The sequence below is a fragment of the Tripterygium wilfordii genome, chromosome 8 (genome assembly GCF_013401445.1).
Source record: "Tripterygium wilfordii isolate XIE 37 chromosome 8, ASM1340144v1, whole genome shotgun sequence".
NCBI classification, from domain to species: Eukaryota; Viridiplantae; Streptophyta; class Magnoliopsida; order Celastrales; family Celastraceae; genus Tripterygium; species Tripterygium wilfordii.
In genome coordinates, this window is record NC_052239.1 from 9,275,626 (window position 1) to 9,291,840 (window position 16,215).

The 16,215-nt window shown below is 41.6% G+C and overlaps 2 protein-coding genes and 1 long non-coding RNA gene across 6 annotated transcripts; all 3 read left to right on the forward strand.

Annotated features, from left to right (window-relative positions):
- The first annotated feature begins 694 nt into the window (after positions 1–694).
- Positions 695–4,557, forward strand: LOC120003442. Of its 4 annotated transcripts, none has more exons than XR_005469347.1 (3): positions 695–1,040; positions 1,169–4,416; positions 4,538–4,557. It is a non-coding gene; the product is annotated as an uncharacterized LOC120003442 (long non-coding RNA). The 4 variants fall into 4 exon arrangements; XR_005469349.1 differs by having other exon boundaries at positions 695–904; positions 1,000–4,416; XR_005469348.1 differs by having other exon boundaries at positions 697–1,296; positions 2,061–4,416.
- A 5,618-nt stretch (positions 4,558–10,175) lies between these two features.
- Positions 10,176–11,262, forward strand: LOC120003614. The gene is made up of 2 exons (XM_038852630.1): positions 10,176–10,316; positions 10,465–11,262. The coding sequence occupies exons 1-2, from the start codon at positions 10,176–10,178 to the stop codon at positions 11,260–11,262; spliced, it is 939 nt and encodes a 312-aa protein (XP_038708558.1).
- A 71-nt stretch (positions 11,263–11,333) lies between these two features.
- On the forward strand, positions 11,334–11,813 carry LOC120003615. The gene has a single exon (XM_038852631.1). It carries the CDS (start codon positions 11,334–11,336, stop codon positions 11,811–11,813), a length of 480 nt encoding a protein of 159 aa, XP_038708559.1.
- The last annotated feature ends 4,402 nt before the right edge of the window (positions 11,814–16,215 follow it).

Here is a 16,215-nt window from a genome sequence, read left to right on the forward strand (position 1 = left end):
GTGGGGAAATCGATTGTCAACAATTAAATTGAGAATTTCGAATTAATGAATCAATGGAATTCAATTGGATAAGAGGTGGTGAAATAGAAACCCTAGTGTTTACTTCTCTTGAGAACTCAATTTCTTGTTTGTTGTTTGGTTAATCACCCAAAATTGTCATTTACTTAGTAATCTCTTAATTATTCGTTTAGAAATAGATAAAATACAACCAACAATTCGCATTGCCATTTTAGTGTGATAATTACTTGGATTGACATTGAATTGAAATTGCCAATATATCTTCGTGGGAACGATACTCTATTCACTCTTTATTACTTGTGCGATTTGTCCGCTTGCGAATAATTTACAACACTGCCCAAATGATCAAATGAGCAACAGGCCAGGTTGGCATGCAGGAAGAAGCAAGTAGATCAAATGGATCATCTCCAAAACACCTATTAAGTAAGCTTTTGTGTATCTTTTTGACCCTTTTTTCTAGGACATGCAACTTTGAAACTCAATTTTTAATGTTTTGGGGGTGGTTAATGTTGTTTCGTTACAACGGGTTTTTGGTTTGGTTCATATACGTACATAGCCTTAAAATCTCACCAAATGTAGTCTTCTGAATGGGAAACAACAACTCTCAAAGTGCACAAAGATATGAGATTAGCTCTTATTCATATTGGCTTTGTTCTTTGTTTCGAGGGTGCTGCTTAAGGTACGCTATCTTTTGAGAGCTTTTTCTCCCCAATTTCTCTTCCTGAAAGGATTGCATTTATATGTCGTCAAATAATAAATTGGAAATGGTTTAGAGAAGGCTATACTTCGTACTGCTTGGAAAAACCATCTGAATTTAAGTTTTCTTGCTTGAATTTTGCTTATTCTGAGCTAAAATGGAGGTTTTGCAATCCATTATTCATTCATGGTAATCGATTAACCTTTTGTGTAGCTTTAAAATACAGGTGACAGTACAGTTTGTTGTGATTTTGTACATTCAAATTTGCAAATTATCCTCTCCAGAGAGCAATGGAAATGTGCCGTCAATTTCATCCACTGCCAAGGTTTCTTCTCTCTTTTCAATTTCATAGATTTTTAGTTCCATTAATTTCGCCATTGTCCCTTGCCTCTACGTGGGCACCTTCTCTATTTAATTACTTATATTGTGTTATCTTTTGTCACTCATATCAAGTTTCTCAAAGACAGAAGCTGTGGAGGAAAAAAAACAGGGGTAATATATTATACTTTACTATATATGGAGGCTATAAGGAAGCAATCAATCAATCAGGTTTATAGAACAGAGTTGCCAAGCAACAGCAAGTAAGCTATTAGGTCTTTTGTTTTGTTTTTTTCCTTTTCGTCTTATGGGTTTGACGTTGGAGATTCATATTGGAGTTCTTCAAGGGTTGTGGGGGAGACATGGTCTGTTGAAATCAAGAACCTAAGGAAGGAGTGGGGTGACTTGCAAAGCGAGGGGGAAATGATGGCCATATCATATTTACCAGCCTATTCATGTTTTTTTTTTTTTCGGATTTCATTTGTGGTGTAAGATACTTTTTTGGCTTTCAATCCTTGATTTTGTATTCATGTTCATGGAATATTTAGACTATCGCTAATGTACTGCCTAACCTGATTGGATGAAAGAAAAACTTTATATTTGTTGGCTTATGAAATAAACCGTGTAGATTATTGTACGACGACTATACAGCAGAATAGTGGTGTCTATTGGTTATGGGAACTACAGTAGATTATTGTCGAGACACTGTCATGTGGCTCTTTCTTACTATATTCTTCTTTTGATACTTCTTTTTCATCAGGTAAGAAATCTAATTGGTTTGGATAGTTTTTGCCTGCTGTGTTTTAAACTGTTGTCAAAGTTTCCCCATTTTTTTCTTCTAGATGTAAAAAATTCATCTTGAATAGTTGATCTTAATATTTATTCATTGATCAAGGTGCATAAAAGCCTGTTGTGATTGTTCAAAGAATCTCAAGAAAAAGAGTGGGGATATCAGCATGCCCAATTATTGTTATAATCTTTTTTTTGGTTTATAACTGCCTTTCAATCCTTATTGTCATTTTTCCAGCAAAAGCGAAGGATCTGATGAGGAAGATGATTACTATTAGACTTCAAGCGCTTGGTATTTTTCCTGAAATTGCAAACGAGTATCTGTGGATTCACGCATAGATTCATCTTCCTAACATTGATTAATTATTTTTTCTTGATTAGGGGATTAAAACCCCCTCAGCCCTTCCATCAGGTTCTATCTACAAACTTCTTTCGGTAATTTTCTTTTGGGTCTGATTTCTTTAAGATGCTTATTCTTTGTTTTCGTTTGTCACTGATTTCAAGCGTCTCCATAGACAGAAGCTGTAGAGGGAGGGAAAAAAAAAAGAATGGCCGAAGAAGTTCTTATGCCGTTTCAAACCGTTAGTGTTTCTTATTTGTTTTAGGAATGGCCGAAGAAGTTCTTAGTTCTTCTAATTCATGTTTTAGCTATTTTTCTTATTTGTTTTACATTTATATTTAGACTATGTGATAATATAAGCCATGCCCAGGAATTTTGTGTTTGGATTGAGGGATTTGGAGGGCAAAGCTAGTTTTTACACGGTTTTTTTATGTCCTTGACTTCAAATTGTTTGGTTAAATTGATTTCACCCAGAAGTCATCTTCCTGTGTTTATTATAGTCATTTTGATCAGTGTAGAAATTACTCTCATGGTGCTCTCTATACAGTGACGACCGTAGATTTTTATGATGCTCCCATGTCCATCATGCGTGTATATTGAAAGAGAGAAACCATAGAACCTTTACCTGAAAGGAGATCTCCTTTGATTTTTTTATTGATAACATGAACCGACCATTGACCTCTCTGAAGCCAAACTCAGATGCTATGGTATGTTCACTTCCTCTTACATCAGCTTTGGGTGCGTACTATCAGATTACTGCGAAAGGTTGTTTATTTTCTTCTTTTCTCCTGTGTCATTTTTTAACTTTGTTTATCTGTAATTTCTTTTCGGTTGATTTCAATTTTTCTCTGTTTGTCAGCGTGATTGGGACTCCGTTATCGGATTTATCCACAATGTGGGGCTTTCTTTCCTCCAAATGTCCTTTTTGTTGCCATCATTTCCTGTTATGCCTGCCTCAATGTACTTTTTGTTTATCTGGATTATCTAACATATACAATGATAGTTCTAGCTATACAAAGCAATGCAGACAGAGAAGGGTAATCATTCAATTTGGCTTCTATTCCTGTTAGTTTATTTCATAACCTATGTTTAATTCAAATGGCCTTATTATATAATCCCAAAATCTTACTAACACTTGACCAGTGCATATGCTTGCCACTTCTGCTGAGCACATGCAAGTACTTATTGATTCAAGATTGTTTGTAGTCCAGCATTAGAGCAGGGATTAGGATTTGTTGTTTTTTGAATTTAATTTACGTCTTCTTTTCTTTGGGTTGGTTCCACGTAAGTTTGGTGAGCTCGGATTATGATTTATTGTGTTCGTGGGTTTAGACGGGGAGAATATCTAAAATTGTGACTATTGCGACCAAGTTCAGGTTTGAGGTTTGAAAAGTTGTTAAATTTGATGATAAACATGTGTCTTTGATGGATCATGGATCTTGAAATCATGGGCATGTCATGCTTTCTTCAGGTGTGATTTCTTCCTGTTTTGTGTTTATATCTTTGTTTTTCAGCTTTCCGTGTTCATTAAAGCTTGGTTTATCATAGTTCTGTAAGTAACTTTGAGGTGGATTTGTGTCCGAATTTCTTTGGATTGGGAAGAAGTTACTTAAATTGCTGAAGAACTACCTCTTAATTGTACTTGTGGTTATTGATTATACTAATCGTAAATGTAACCGTTAGTGAGGTTTTATGTATTCCTTGCTTGCTGATTCCTTTTAGGCACTTAGTTAGAAATTTAGAATTAGTTCCTCTTAAATTTTGGAAAGAATGTTTTTGTGAATTCATTTTGGTGATATTCTGAGCAATACATTTTTCTGCTTGCCATGGTTTTGGTACTTCAAAACTTAAAAAGTCATGGCATCTGGGCTTTTCTTAGGCATATGGCATCTATTTCGAACATTTATTGGAGGAATCACTTGCAGACTTATATGTATTTTTATTTTTCCAGTGTCAAGAAACTATTCAAACTGAAGATATGTTTGCCTACCCCAAAAATGGTTGCTGTTATATGTGGTCACTACGTTCATTGCCATAATAATTTTCTGGCCGGGCTCTATTTCATTGCGCCATAAATTTCGATCTGTTGTTAGTTTTTTGCTTATTTGGGGTTTGGTGTGTTGTTTTTCCTTTTTTTTCTTTAATTAAATCATGAGTTTGTTTTTTGGACAAAATCCAGAAATTTAAAAGCTGAAAGCAATTCAGTTGCAACCATGAAGTGGATATATCTTCATATTTATAAAGGGAAACGACTGTAAGTATGATCTTTATATTATCCCACTAACATTCCCATGGAAATTTTCGAACTTTCTCTCTTTCAAGTGGTAATTGCGCCTGTGTGCTCATACTTTTCCTATACCATAATGCATGAACAGGGAATGATGGTTGAATTTGCCAACAATTGGGCGGACTCTGCTACTGCTAATGGAAAATAACATCATGTGGTTTCGAATTTAGACTTTGGGAGGTGGCAGAATATTTATGTCATTGTATTCAAGGCAGCTTTGTTATGTTCATTTTGTATTCAATGACATCAAAGTTGACTTAAGGTCTGGCCACCACCTTTTTCTGAAATATACATCTATCTGGGTGTTTGTTTTCATTGTGTCTGGAAATTTCTTTCTGGGGTTATTTTTTACATAAAAAATGAGCTATTAACCATGTTTTGTCTCAGCGAGGGAGAAGCAGGCCGAAGAGGGAAGAAGAAAGAACGGTTTCCAGGATTAGAAGGCTTGAACTATCCTGTATCTTCTTGTAATTACTTCATTATCTCCCGGTGCCTAATTTGATATTTGTTCTTTGTCAATCTGTTTGGTTGTTTCAATTAATTGTTCTTATTTTTTTAAAAATATATTAGTTCAGTATGGGGTGCATAGAATTCAGTCACTCGTAAAATTGGTATTACTGTTTGATTATGTTATCAGTAATTTTGAAGAAGAAAGGGATATGTTAGGCTTTAGATTATGCGAAACAACCTTTCGTTGGTGTGTGTTTCTCACAAATTTTGAATGTTGTTGGCTCTATTAATCATGTGATTCCTCAAAGGATTGCATTTGCATGTCATCAAATAATAAAAATGGAAATGATTAGTATTGCATACACGGTAGCAGATTCAAGAAGAATGGGAGACGATAAATAGTTAGAAAAGCTATCCTTCTTGCTACTTCGAAGAGCTTGATTAAAAATATACATTACAGGAAAAAAAAAAGATTAAAAGTAATGGATGACTGAAATATCTCAAAATAGAGTAAAGTATGATTTTGTGGTCTTTTTTTGATTTGGAGCTTGGCATGATTAGTGCTTCGTATCACGTCTTCCTGTGTGTTGTGTTGTTTGGCATACAAGGTGTTTGATCATTTGTCTCTGTTGACCATGGATCTTCCTTATTTGCTTGGCCTTTTGTGGTATTTTTTGAATTTGGAGCTTGGCATAATGAGTGTTTTGTATCACGTCTTCCTGTGTGTTGTGTTGTTTGGCATACAAGGTGTTTGATCATTTGTCTCTGTTGACCATAGCTGGCGGAGCTGCAAAATTTTTTGATGTTTCATTTCTGTAAAAGATGGCAGAACGACATCCCTTTCTAATGCTGAATTTCTCATGTGGATATTGGGTGATTCTCATCCAAGATAGGAAGGAAGTGCTCACATGACAACTACTTCCATGGATCTGATTACCCCTGATGAACTATTTTCATTGACTGGAGTGCTGATTTTCCTGATTTATTCAGCCATTTCACAGCTTTGCTTTGATTATATCACATTGATTATTTAAGTATGAACGTGTATAGAATCAGCATGAATTCGTAAATGGGTATGATTTAAAATGTCAATTCTCTGTTGTTTATATATTGTCCCGCTTATGTTTCTTGGTGTTTATGTCGGTGTTGTTGATGTCATTCTTAGGCGGGTTGCGGCCGTAGTTAGATCCCAAACTTTTTCTAAAAAATTATCGGTTGTCTGTGAATTTCTATTGGTGTCTTATTTAGTTTGTTTTATGGTAATTTAATGCTCGACCAGGTCCTTTGTCGTGTTCGATAATCACAACGACTTATTTCTGCGCTCACATTTTCCTCGCTTTGCTTTGTTTCCTTTTGATTTTGGTTTACCGTTTCTTATCATTGCCTCTGTTCGAATTTGTCAGCACCTGTTGTGGGGTGTCCACTGACGTCATTGATTCGTTACTTTCTCCTTGCAATGGCGTATGTACTTGGCTGTGTTCCTTGCATCCATTTGTTATTCCTGTTGCACTTTGCTCTTCCTATGATTGGTGAGTCTTTGATCTTCCTGTTTATTTTTCTATTTTGTATTTCGTCGATCGTCGTCCTGAACTCTGAACATTTTTGCCGTTCCGCTACGGTTTGGTTTGTCAAATTATGTTGGTGTCTTCTATTGCTTAGGCTCTGTTTACTTTGTCTGAGTTTTTTTTTTCCAAATATGGAGTTTATCTGTTCCTGTTGTGTTCTGTGGTTTGGAGTTTCCGATTAGGAGGAGTGTTCTAGGGGTTTTTCTTTTTCGTATTCTTTATTGTCTTCTGTTTTATTCTGTGCGAGTTCTCTTCTTTTATATGTGTGACGAAAAAGTTTAATCTGTGATATGGGATCGTAATGGGTGTTTTTGCTCTTTGTTGATTTTTCTATGGTCATGTATTTATAATTTGCTTTTGTTGTTCTGGTATTCAACCGCTCCATGTGTTTATTTTTGATTGTTGGTTTATTGTCCGGTTTATGTTTCTTGGTGTTTATGTCGGTGTTGTCGATGTCGCTTTTAGGCGAGCCGCGACCGTAGTTAGATCCCAAACTTTTTCTAAAAAATGTTCGACTGTCTGTGAATTTCTATTGGTGTCTTCCGTTGCTTACACTCTGTTGGTTTATGTTATTTTGTTCCTGGTGGTATATAGGCATGTTGATTTTGCGTTAATAAGTCACTCAGTTTTGAATTTAACCTTCACAATTTCCTTACTCCAGATTTGTTTGAAGAGCAAAATTACTCGGAGCTCTCTATTTCTTTCTTTCCCTTTGTCTTCTTGGCATATTTATGATTAGGTTAAGTATCTTAGTTAAAATCTAAAGTCCAAGATGTGGTGCTATGCTACTGTTTTAATCTCAAACTAATGATTAGCTCAAACTTTAATCTCAAGAGTTTGAAACCAGATAAAATATTAACTATAGAAATGAAAAAGGTAAAATAAACATTGAAAGATTTGTCTTTCAAGTGTGACTATAGAATAATTGAATAATTTGTGTTGTATATTCATGTTGTGAGGTTGTACATTATATAGTTACATTGAGAGCCCTAAATTAGGGAAACTAAATCAATCAAATCAACCTAATTCTAGGAAACTAAATCAAAGTAATTAAAGGGAATATTTACAACCATAATTACAAGAAACGTAATATTCTCTCCTAATTCCAACACTCCCCCTCAAGCTGATGCGAAGAGATTGACGAGACGCAGCTTGACAAGAGATGACTTGAGTAAAGAAGGATCTATTGGTTTAGTAAACATGTCCGTAGACTGAGCCGATGAAGGAACAAACCTAGGAGTGATAATGCCAGACCGAACTTTTTCCTGAATGAAATGGATGTCAACTTCTATATGCTTAGTTCTTTCGTGAAGAACTAAGTCGGATGATAGCATGATGGCAAACTTGTTATCACAGAATAAAGAGCACGAATCTGTTACAGAAATACCCAATTCAGTGAGGAGAGAACGAAGCCACATGATTTCGCATGTACCTTGAGCCATGGCATGATATTCAGATTCAGCTGATGATCGAGAAACAACTGCTTGCTTCTTACTTTTCCATGAGATAAGATGATTACCTCGGAAAGTACAGAAGCCAGAGGTAGAACGCCTATCACTTATGGAACCCGCATAATTAGCATCAGTGTAGCCCGAGAGATCAGATGGTATATAGCATGAGAGACTAGATGGTGGACCTTACATCTCTCCAGAAGCATAGAATAATCCGAGACCATGGCAAGATTTGAGATAACTGAGAATATGATAAACAGCATCCAAATGGGAAGTACGTGGAGAATGTATGTACTGACTAACAACACTAACAGCAAACGTGATATCTGGTCTTGTGTTTGTCAAATAAATAAGACGTCCCACAAGACGCTGATACATAGATGGATATGATAAACAATCTCCTGAGTCTAGTGATAGCTTGAGGTTAGGAATCATAGGAGTAGAGGCAGGTTAACAACCAAGCATACTCATATCCTGCAGAAGATCAAGAACACATTTCCTCTAGGATAAAAATATGTCACGGCGAGAACGAGCAACCTCAATGCCAAGAAAATATCAGAGGGGACCTAAATCCTTAGTATCAAAGGATTTTCGTAGATCATCCTTGACCTGAACAATACCTGGGGAGTCATCTCCAGTAATAAGGATATCATCAACATAGACTGAGAAAATAATGCACTTGCCCTGAGACTGGCGACGAATGAAACATGTGTGATCCGAGTGACACTGAACAAACCCCATAGCAAGCACAACTTCACTGAAGCGGCCGAACCATGCCCAAGGAGACTGCTTAAGGCCATAAAGAGATTTTCGGACACGACATACTTTCCCCGAATACTCCCCCTGGCCGTTGTAGTAGGCAAAAATTGTCATGTGACTCAACCATCAATACCCAATGACGGTCAACACAATACCGGACGGTCAACACTAAATTTATGCTTAACCATTCACTAGATGTGGTATGAAGGACGCACAAGCCCAGCTACATCTAGCGCCTTGGCAGCCCATGAAGGAGCGCCCCTGCCGGAGATGTTTAACATAACTGACTATCAAGAGACAGAGACCATGCATACCTCAGGTACACGTCCCGCATTATATTTACATACATCCGTACATGCATATACCCCGTACCATATTGATCGTACACCTAGACCACTATCTTCTATCCTGCCTTCGCCGCCCTGAGGTAACGGTCGTCTGAGATCATTGTCGAACCCAGCCCCGACAAATCAGACAGCCTAGCACCCACCTCCTGACACTGAGCCGCCTGACCACTGTACAACCCTGACCTCAGCCAACCAAAATAGGACGCGTGTACTGACACTCGACACTACCTCCCCATATCTGCCTACGAACCGTACTACAATACCTAGTATGTCAGCCTAGGTCGACTAGTTACTCCACTATAAAAGGTCCCCTCCTCCTCGGGAGTGGGATACGTAATCTTGGACCCTCCGACCCTTTGCTCTTTCATTTTCTTCAACCTTCAGTTCATTCACAGCTACCTTGCACCTTGCACCCACCACTTTCATACCAGCATTCGCACTTTACTATTCATATATATTTGCTTTGACCAACCTGATTCTAATTGATTGACTTAAGCGTCGGAGGTTCTTTAGCAGGTACCCCACCGGTGCCCAAGTTTTGTGATCTCAACCTTGCTTTGTTAAGGCCTCCATATAAATTACATTGACTATTCAACGATTGTAGATTCGGGTATCTATAATTTGGCGCCCACCGTGGGGCCTCTACAGCTCTTTGCCTGACAAAGCCAAAAACCACAACCTTACCCACCTTGAAATACCATGTCTCACTCAGAATCGGACCCTATTGTCGACGTGTTGGCCCAACTAACGGCCATCAGAGAGGAACTCCGAGAAAATTCTATGAAGATGGCCGCCTTGGAAGCAGAAAACACCGCCGTCAGGGCCGAAAATGCGAAGCTCTTGGAGTTGAACGAACAGACCATCCGTGATAGAAGTGTTGTGCGCTCCATGCCATCCCTCGAACAAGGCACACCAGAAGGAACCTCCAACCAACATGCTCGCCCATTGAGCACCGGCCTGAGTAGATATTTCACCCCCGGACAAAGTTCAAGGCAAAATGACCCACCTACGTAGACCATTGGTGGCCATCCCAGTCCGACAACCGGCACCCAACCCGAGTGTCACAATTGGCCACGAACGCCGCCATTATTCCCAGCATTTTCCTACATTCCACCCTCTTCCAATCCCTCAAGTATGGGAGCACCACTTGAAGAATGGACGCAAAGGCTCGCCACACTAGAATCCAGGATGAACAAAGTCCCAAGAGTGGTGGCACCGCCGGAAAAGACGCCACAAAGCAGCTTTGCAGACTCCCCTTTCTCTCCTTCGATTGCCATGACGGAGGCTCCGCCAAGGTTCACCGCACCAACTATGAAGTTATACGATGGAACCGAAGATCCCGAGGAGCACTGACACACTACAAACATAAAATGTTCGCCACTTCGATACCATTAGATCTACGAGAGGCGTGCATGTGCAAAGGGTTTGGATTAACATTGACAGGGCCAACTCCCCAACGGCAACATCTCCTTGTTCGCCCAGCTAGTGGACACCTTCCTTGTGCACTTCTCCAGCAGCAAGAAAATTCAAAAATGTTCAGAAGACTTGTTCAGAGTCGTCCAACGCCGTGAAGAATCAACCAGAGACTTCGTAGCCCGTTTCAACAAGGAGAGAGTCTCAATTCCTCGATGTAATCCTGAGACCGCGTTTAGAGCCTTCAAGAATGGATTACTTGTTGATAGAGGATTATATGAAGAAATAGCCAAGTATGAGTGTCAGAACATGGAAGATGCTCTAGCCCGTGCAACAATCCAAATCAGATGGGAAGAGGATGCCCGACGACGACCGACCCAACCGAGCAATGACAGAGAGAAGCGCGACAGAAGAGAAGACCAACCAGCGCCTCCACCGCCAGGAAACACTGCCCACTCCCGACCGTTCAACAGGGGATTTAACAGACGAGAATACTATGAAAATGCACCCAAATACAACTTAAGCATCGCACATGATGAGACAGTACTTGTACTCAAGAAAATGGGGGAGAAAGTGAAATGGTCGTTGAAGAACACCGACGGAAGAGAAAAAGACACCACTAAATGGTGCGGCTTTCATCAAGTCCATGGGCACAAAACCACCGAATGCAAGGCCTTACTCTACGAAGTGAATGACTTGGTCAATCGCAGCCATTTGCACGACTTCCTAACCGAAAGAGGAAAGGCTCTCCTAGCTAAAAGAAAGGAAAAGGCCGCAGTAGACGGCATACCAGAGCCCACCGAAACTATTGCGGTCATCATTGGGTGATCGGAGATTAGTGGAATTTCTCACTCGGCTGCCAAAAGAAGTGCAAGAAGACTCCTTCCGACCAGGTGATCATGTTTATCGATAATGAAGCCACTGATCTGTTAGATCCACACCACGATGCCCTTGTCATCTCCATCCAGGTAGCAAATTGTATAATCAAGCGGGTATTGATCGACAACGGTAGTTCGACGAATGTCCTGATGTTGAGCACTCTCAAAAAGATGAATATCGATGAAAATCATGTCGTTCGACGATCGACAATCCTAATCGGGTTTGGCAGAGAACAAAAATTTAACGAAGGCGAAATAGCATTGCCAGTCTATGCCAGTGGGATCAACTGCCAAACGAAGTTCCTCGTCCTCGACTGTCGCTCACCATTCAACATAATCCTTGGGCGTCCATGGATCCATGAGATGAAAGCAGTCTCGTCAACTTACCATCAGGTTGTCAAATTCCCAACGGCCACCGGTATCAAAGAAATCTACGGTGAACAATTGGCCTCTAGAGAATCTTACCAGAACGGCCTCAAAAAGAAGAAAGAGCAGTTATAGCAATTACAGTAATCGTCCAACTCCGGTGGGCAAAGCATGCCCGAAATGGAGGAGTTAGACAAAGTCTCGATCTCCCCTGAGTTCCCCGAATAGAAGGTTCAAATTGGAGCACGCTTGCCTCCCGAGTTCGAGAAAAATTGATTACATTTCTGTCCCAACACCGACATTGCTTCGCTTGGTCTCATGCGGATATGACGGGAGTCGACCCAGATGTGGCCATACACCGTTTAAGAGTAGATCCTAATCACTTATCAGTCAAACAGAAATGGAGGAAGTTCGCCCCTGAAAGAAGTCGAATCATTAACGAAGAAGTTCAGCACCTGATTGATAATGGTTTCGTCAGAGAAGTGAATTACCCCGATTGGTTGGCGAACGTGGTGGTAGTGAAGAAGAAGAACGGCAAATGGCGAGTTTGCATAGACTTTACCGATCTCACCAAAGCTTGCCCAAAAGATCCGTTCCCCCTCCCTCACATCGATATGATGGTCGACGCCATGGCTGGCCACGAACTGTTGAGTTTCATGGACGCCTTCTCTGGATATAACCAGATCCTCATGCATCCCGATGATCAAGAAAAAACTGTGTTCGTTACAGAAAGGGGCATTTTTTGTTACAAGGTGATGCCCTTCGGATTAAAAAATGCTAGCGCGACATACCAACGACTTGTCAATCTAATGTTCGCTGGACTACTAGGAGATACAATGGAAGTATACATCGACGACATATTGGTCAAATCATTGGTCGCCGAGTAACACTTGCATCATCTGCAGCAGGCGTTCGACTTATTGATCAAATATGACATGAAACTAAATCCCACCAAGTGCTCATTTGGGGTAACCGCTGGGAAGTTCCTGGTCTATATCGTAACTCAACGAGGCATTGAAGAAAATCCTGACCAAATCAGAGCAATCCTCAACCTCCCTTCACCAAAATGCATAAAAGAAGTGCAAAAATTGATGGGGAGAGTGGCGGCGCTCAACAGATTCGTATCTAGGTCATCCGACAAATGCCATCAGTTCTTCACAACGCTTCGCAAAACAAATGACTTCGCATGGACCGCCGAGTACGAGGAAGCTCTGCAGCAGCTGAAAGAGTACTTGACTTCACCGCCACTTTTGTCCAAGCCTAAAGAGAACGAACAGCTGTATGTTTATCTTGCGGTGTCCGAAACAACCGTCAACGCAATGTTGGTCAGAGAAGAGGAATCGAAGCAACTTCCCGTATATTATGTGAGCAAAAGCCTCTTGGACGCCGAGACCAGATACAGTCAGATGGAGAAACTCGCGCTTACCCTAGTAACAACAGCCCGGAAGCTGAGACCATACTTCCAAAGTCACGGCATCGTGGTAGTGACCACTTTCCCTATGAGAAACGTACTACACAAGCCTGAATTGTCCGGGTGATTAAAGAAGTGGGCGATTGAGTTAAGCGAGCACGATATCACTTATCAACCTTGCACAGCAATCAAATCTCAAGTGTTGGCAGACTTTGTCGCCGATTTCACTCCACCCGTCCAAGATCAAGCTGAAAAAGAGTTGCTTTGCATCGCCATGCCAATCCTGGGAAAGTGGACCCTCTACGTAGATGGATCGAGCAACGTCAAAGGCAGCGGACTAGGTTTAGTCTTGATATCACCAGAAGGGAGTATCATTCAAAGATCTGTACGAAGCGGATTTAGAGCGACGAACAATGAAGCCGAGTATGAAGCTTTGATCGTCGGCCTTCAACTTGTAGAGAACATGAAGATCAAGAACCTGACAGTCCACTCAGATTCTCAACTGATTGTCAATCAGTTACAAGGATCCTACCAAGCAAAGGATCCAAAGATGGCAAGCTACCTCGAGGCGGTCAAGGAATTACAGAAGCAGTTCGACGAGTTTTCATTAACAGTCATACCAAGGGTGAACAACGCCCATGCGGACGCACTCACAAAGTTGGGGTCCTCGACAGGCAACGGAGCCCTAACCAATCCCGGTAGTATACTTGAAATGGCCGTCAGTTTGGAAGCAGTACTAAACTCCTGAGGGGACAATGGCGATCGAGTCCGCCCTACCTGAAGAGGCCAACGAAAACGACGATGATTGGATGATATCCATTGCGAGATACATACAAGAAGGGATTTTGCCTGACGACCGAAGTAAAGCTCGACGCCTCCAATCAAAAGTCGCGAGGGTCACCTTGTTCGGAGGATTGCTCTACAAACGATCTTATTCTGGTCCATTACTCAGGTGCGTGACGCCAAAGCAAGCCCAATACGTGTTGGCCGAGCTACACGAAGGAGAATGTGAAAATCATTCCGGCGGTCGAAGCCTAACTCACCGCGCACTCTCGGCGGGTTATTATTGGCCGACGATGAGAGCAGACGCCGCAGATTACGTCCGAAAATGAGATAAATGTCAAAGGTTTGCTCAAATACAGCATCAACCGCCAGAAAAGCTCTCACCTACTTTATCTGCATGGCCTTTCATGAAATGGGGAATGGACATCGTCGGGCCCCTTCCAGCGGCATCTGGTCAATGCATATATTTCCTAGCACTCACTAACTACTTCACTAAATGGATAGAAGCTGAAGCCCTCAGACGAGTTAGAGACACGGAAGTCAAGAAATTCATTTGGAAAAACATAATTTGCAGGTTCCGAATCCCAAAGGAGATAATATACGACAATGGCTCTCAATTTATCAGTTACGGTTTCAAGTGGTTCTGCACCGATTTAAAGATTAAGTTATTCTTCTCCACACCTCGTCATCCTCAATCGAATGGGCAAGCTGAAGCTTCCAACAAAACTTTGATCAACACTTTGAAGAAAAGACTAGAACAGGCAAAGGGAGTTTGGGCGGACGAACTACCCGGAGTTCTATGGTCATATAGAACAACGGCCAGAACCCCGACAGGAGAAACCCCATTTTCGCTAGCTTACAATTCTGAAGCAGTCATTCCTGTCGAGGCTGGACTACCCTCCGCTAGATATCAATGGGTCAACGAAGAAACTAACTGGGAACAATTGAACGACCAACTTGACACCATCGACGAATTAAGGGATTCTGCACTCACCAGAACAACGGCCTATCAGACCAGAGTTACCCAACACTTCAACAAACATGTCCGAACCAAAGAATTCAAGGTTGGGGATCGAGTCCTTCAGAAAGTTTTTCAGAATACTTTCAAACTCTCTCCCTCTTCCTGAGCCTTGCCAAGTTCGGCTCGTAATCGTACTAATTCCACTCGGACGCTGCAGCAGTCTCTCGATCATCCTTCAACACCCGTAATTCCTCTTAGATGAAGAGATGACGCTGGAAAAGTAGAAAGGAACTATGTGTCGACTCCCGAATGACCCTGGCCAAGCCTTTACCTTCCAAAATTCACCTATCTCTGGGAAAGAGGAGGCGTCGAGTGTCACCAGGAAGGATCGGTGGACGTTCGTGCACCGATGCCAATGCGTGAAACGAGCAATCAATCCTCCTAAAACCACGCGATTTCTTGAACGCCCTAACACCTTCGTGAAATTCCTGTTTCCGCTTTTTCTTCGCCCTCTCCTCTTGGCTACCCCCAACATCGCTCCCTTTCTCCAAAGCCCCCCTTATCTGGGATGCCTCCCTTCTAATAATCTCTTCGTCGATGTCCTGTCCTCCCACGCCTGCATCCACTCTGGCACTCTCCAATTCTTGGTCGCCCGTCACTTCATTTATTTCCCCTTCTTCAACATCGTGGACTATCACCCCCGCAGAGGCAGACAGAACTCCTTCATTTCCCTTCATCGCAGCTTCCTCTTCTTCACTGATCATCGCCTCCGCCCTCATTTTGGCCGCCCACGCGGCCATATCACCATCATCAGCAACTTCCTCCGCCATTGATGCCTCCTTATAAACAGAAGATAAACCCGCACCCTTCCCCTTCGACCTTTCCTCCGCTCGGGCCATCTCTGCCAACTCCTTGAATGAATAAAAAGGCTTAAACGACTTCTGAGCCCCAAGCCCGAAGTCAGCGTCGACTCCAGAGGTCCTTGTAGTTGACTTCATTGGAGGCCGTTTCGACGCCTCCAACGCCACAACTGTTGTCCGTGGCACAGAACCCTCCGCCATAAATGTCTCCTCCTCCATGACCGCCCCAGTCATGATTCCTCCTTCAACCGCCTCGCCTACCCCAGTTGCCTCAGTCATCACTTCCTCAAGCGTCTCTGCCTTCGAAGCTTCAGTCGTTTCGACTACGTCGGTCGATCTCTCTTCATCAGATGCCGCAGGAACTTCGATTGCCTTCATCGATGACGACCCTCGACCAACAGCAACTTTAAGCTTAGAGGCTCTTTCCTTGGATTTTTTTAGCTACTGCGAACAAACCCGACGTTATAAGATATTACGAATGCTAACCAAATCGTATAAAAAATAATAATGCAAGTAAATGAC

Coding starts and splice junctions, on each gene's coding strand:
- LOC120003614 (XM_038852630.1), top strand. CDS start 10,176: ATGGACGCAAAGGCTCGCCACACTAGAATCCAGGATGAACAAAGTCCC. Junction 10,317..10,464: donor ATGACGGAGGCTCCGCCAAG/GTTCACCGCACC, acceptor TAACATTGACAG/GGCCAACTCCCCAACGGCAA.
- LOC120003615 (XM_038852631.1), top strand. CDS start 11,334: ATGTTTATCGATAATGAAGCCACTGATCTGTTAGATCCACACCACGAT.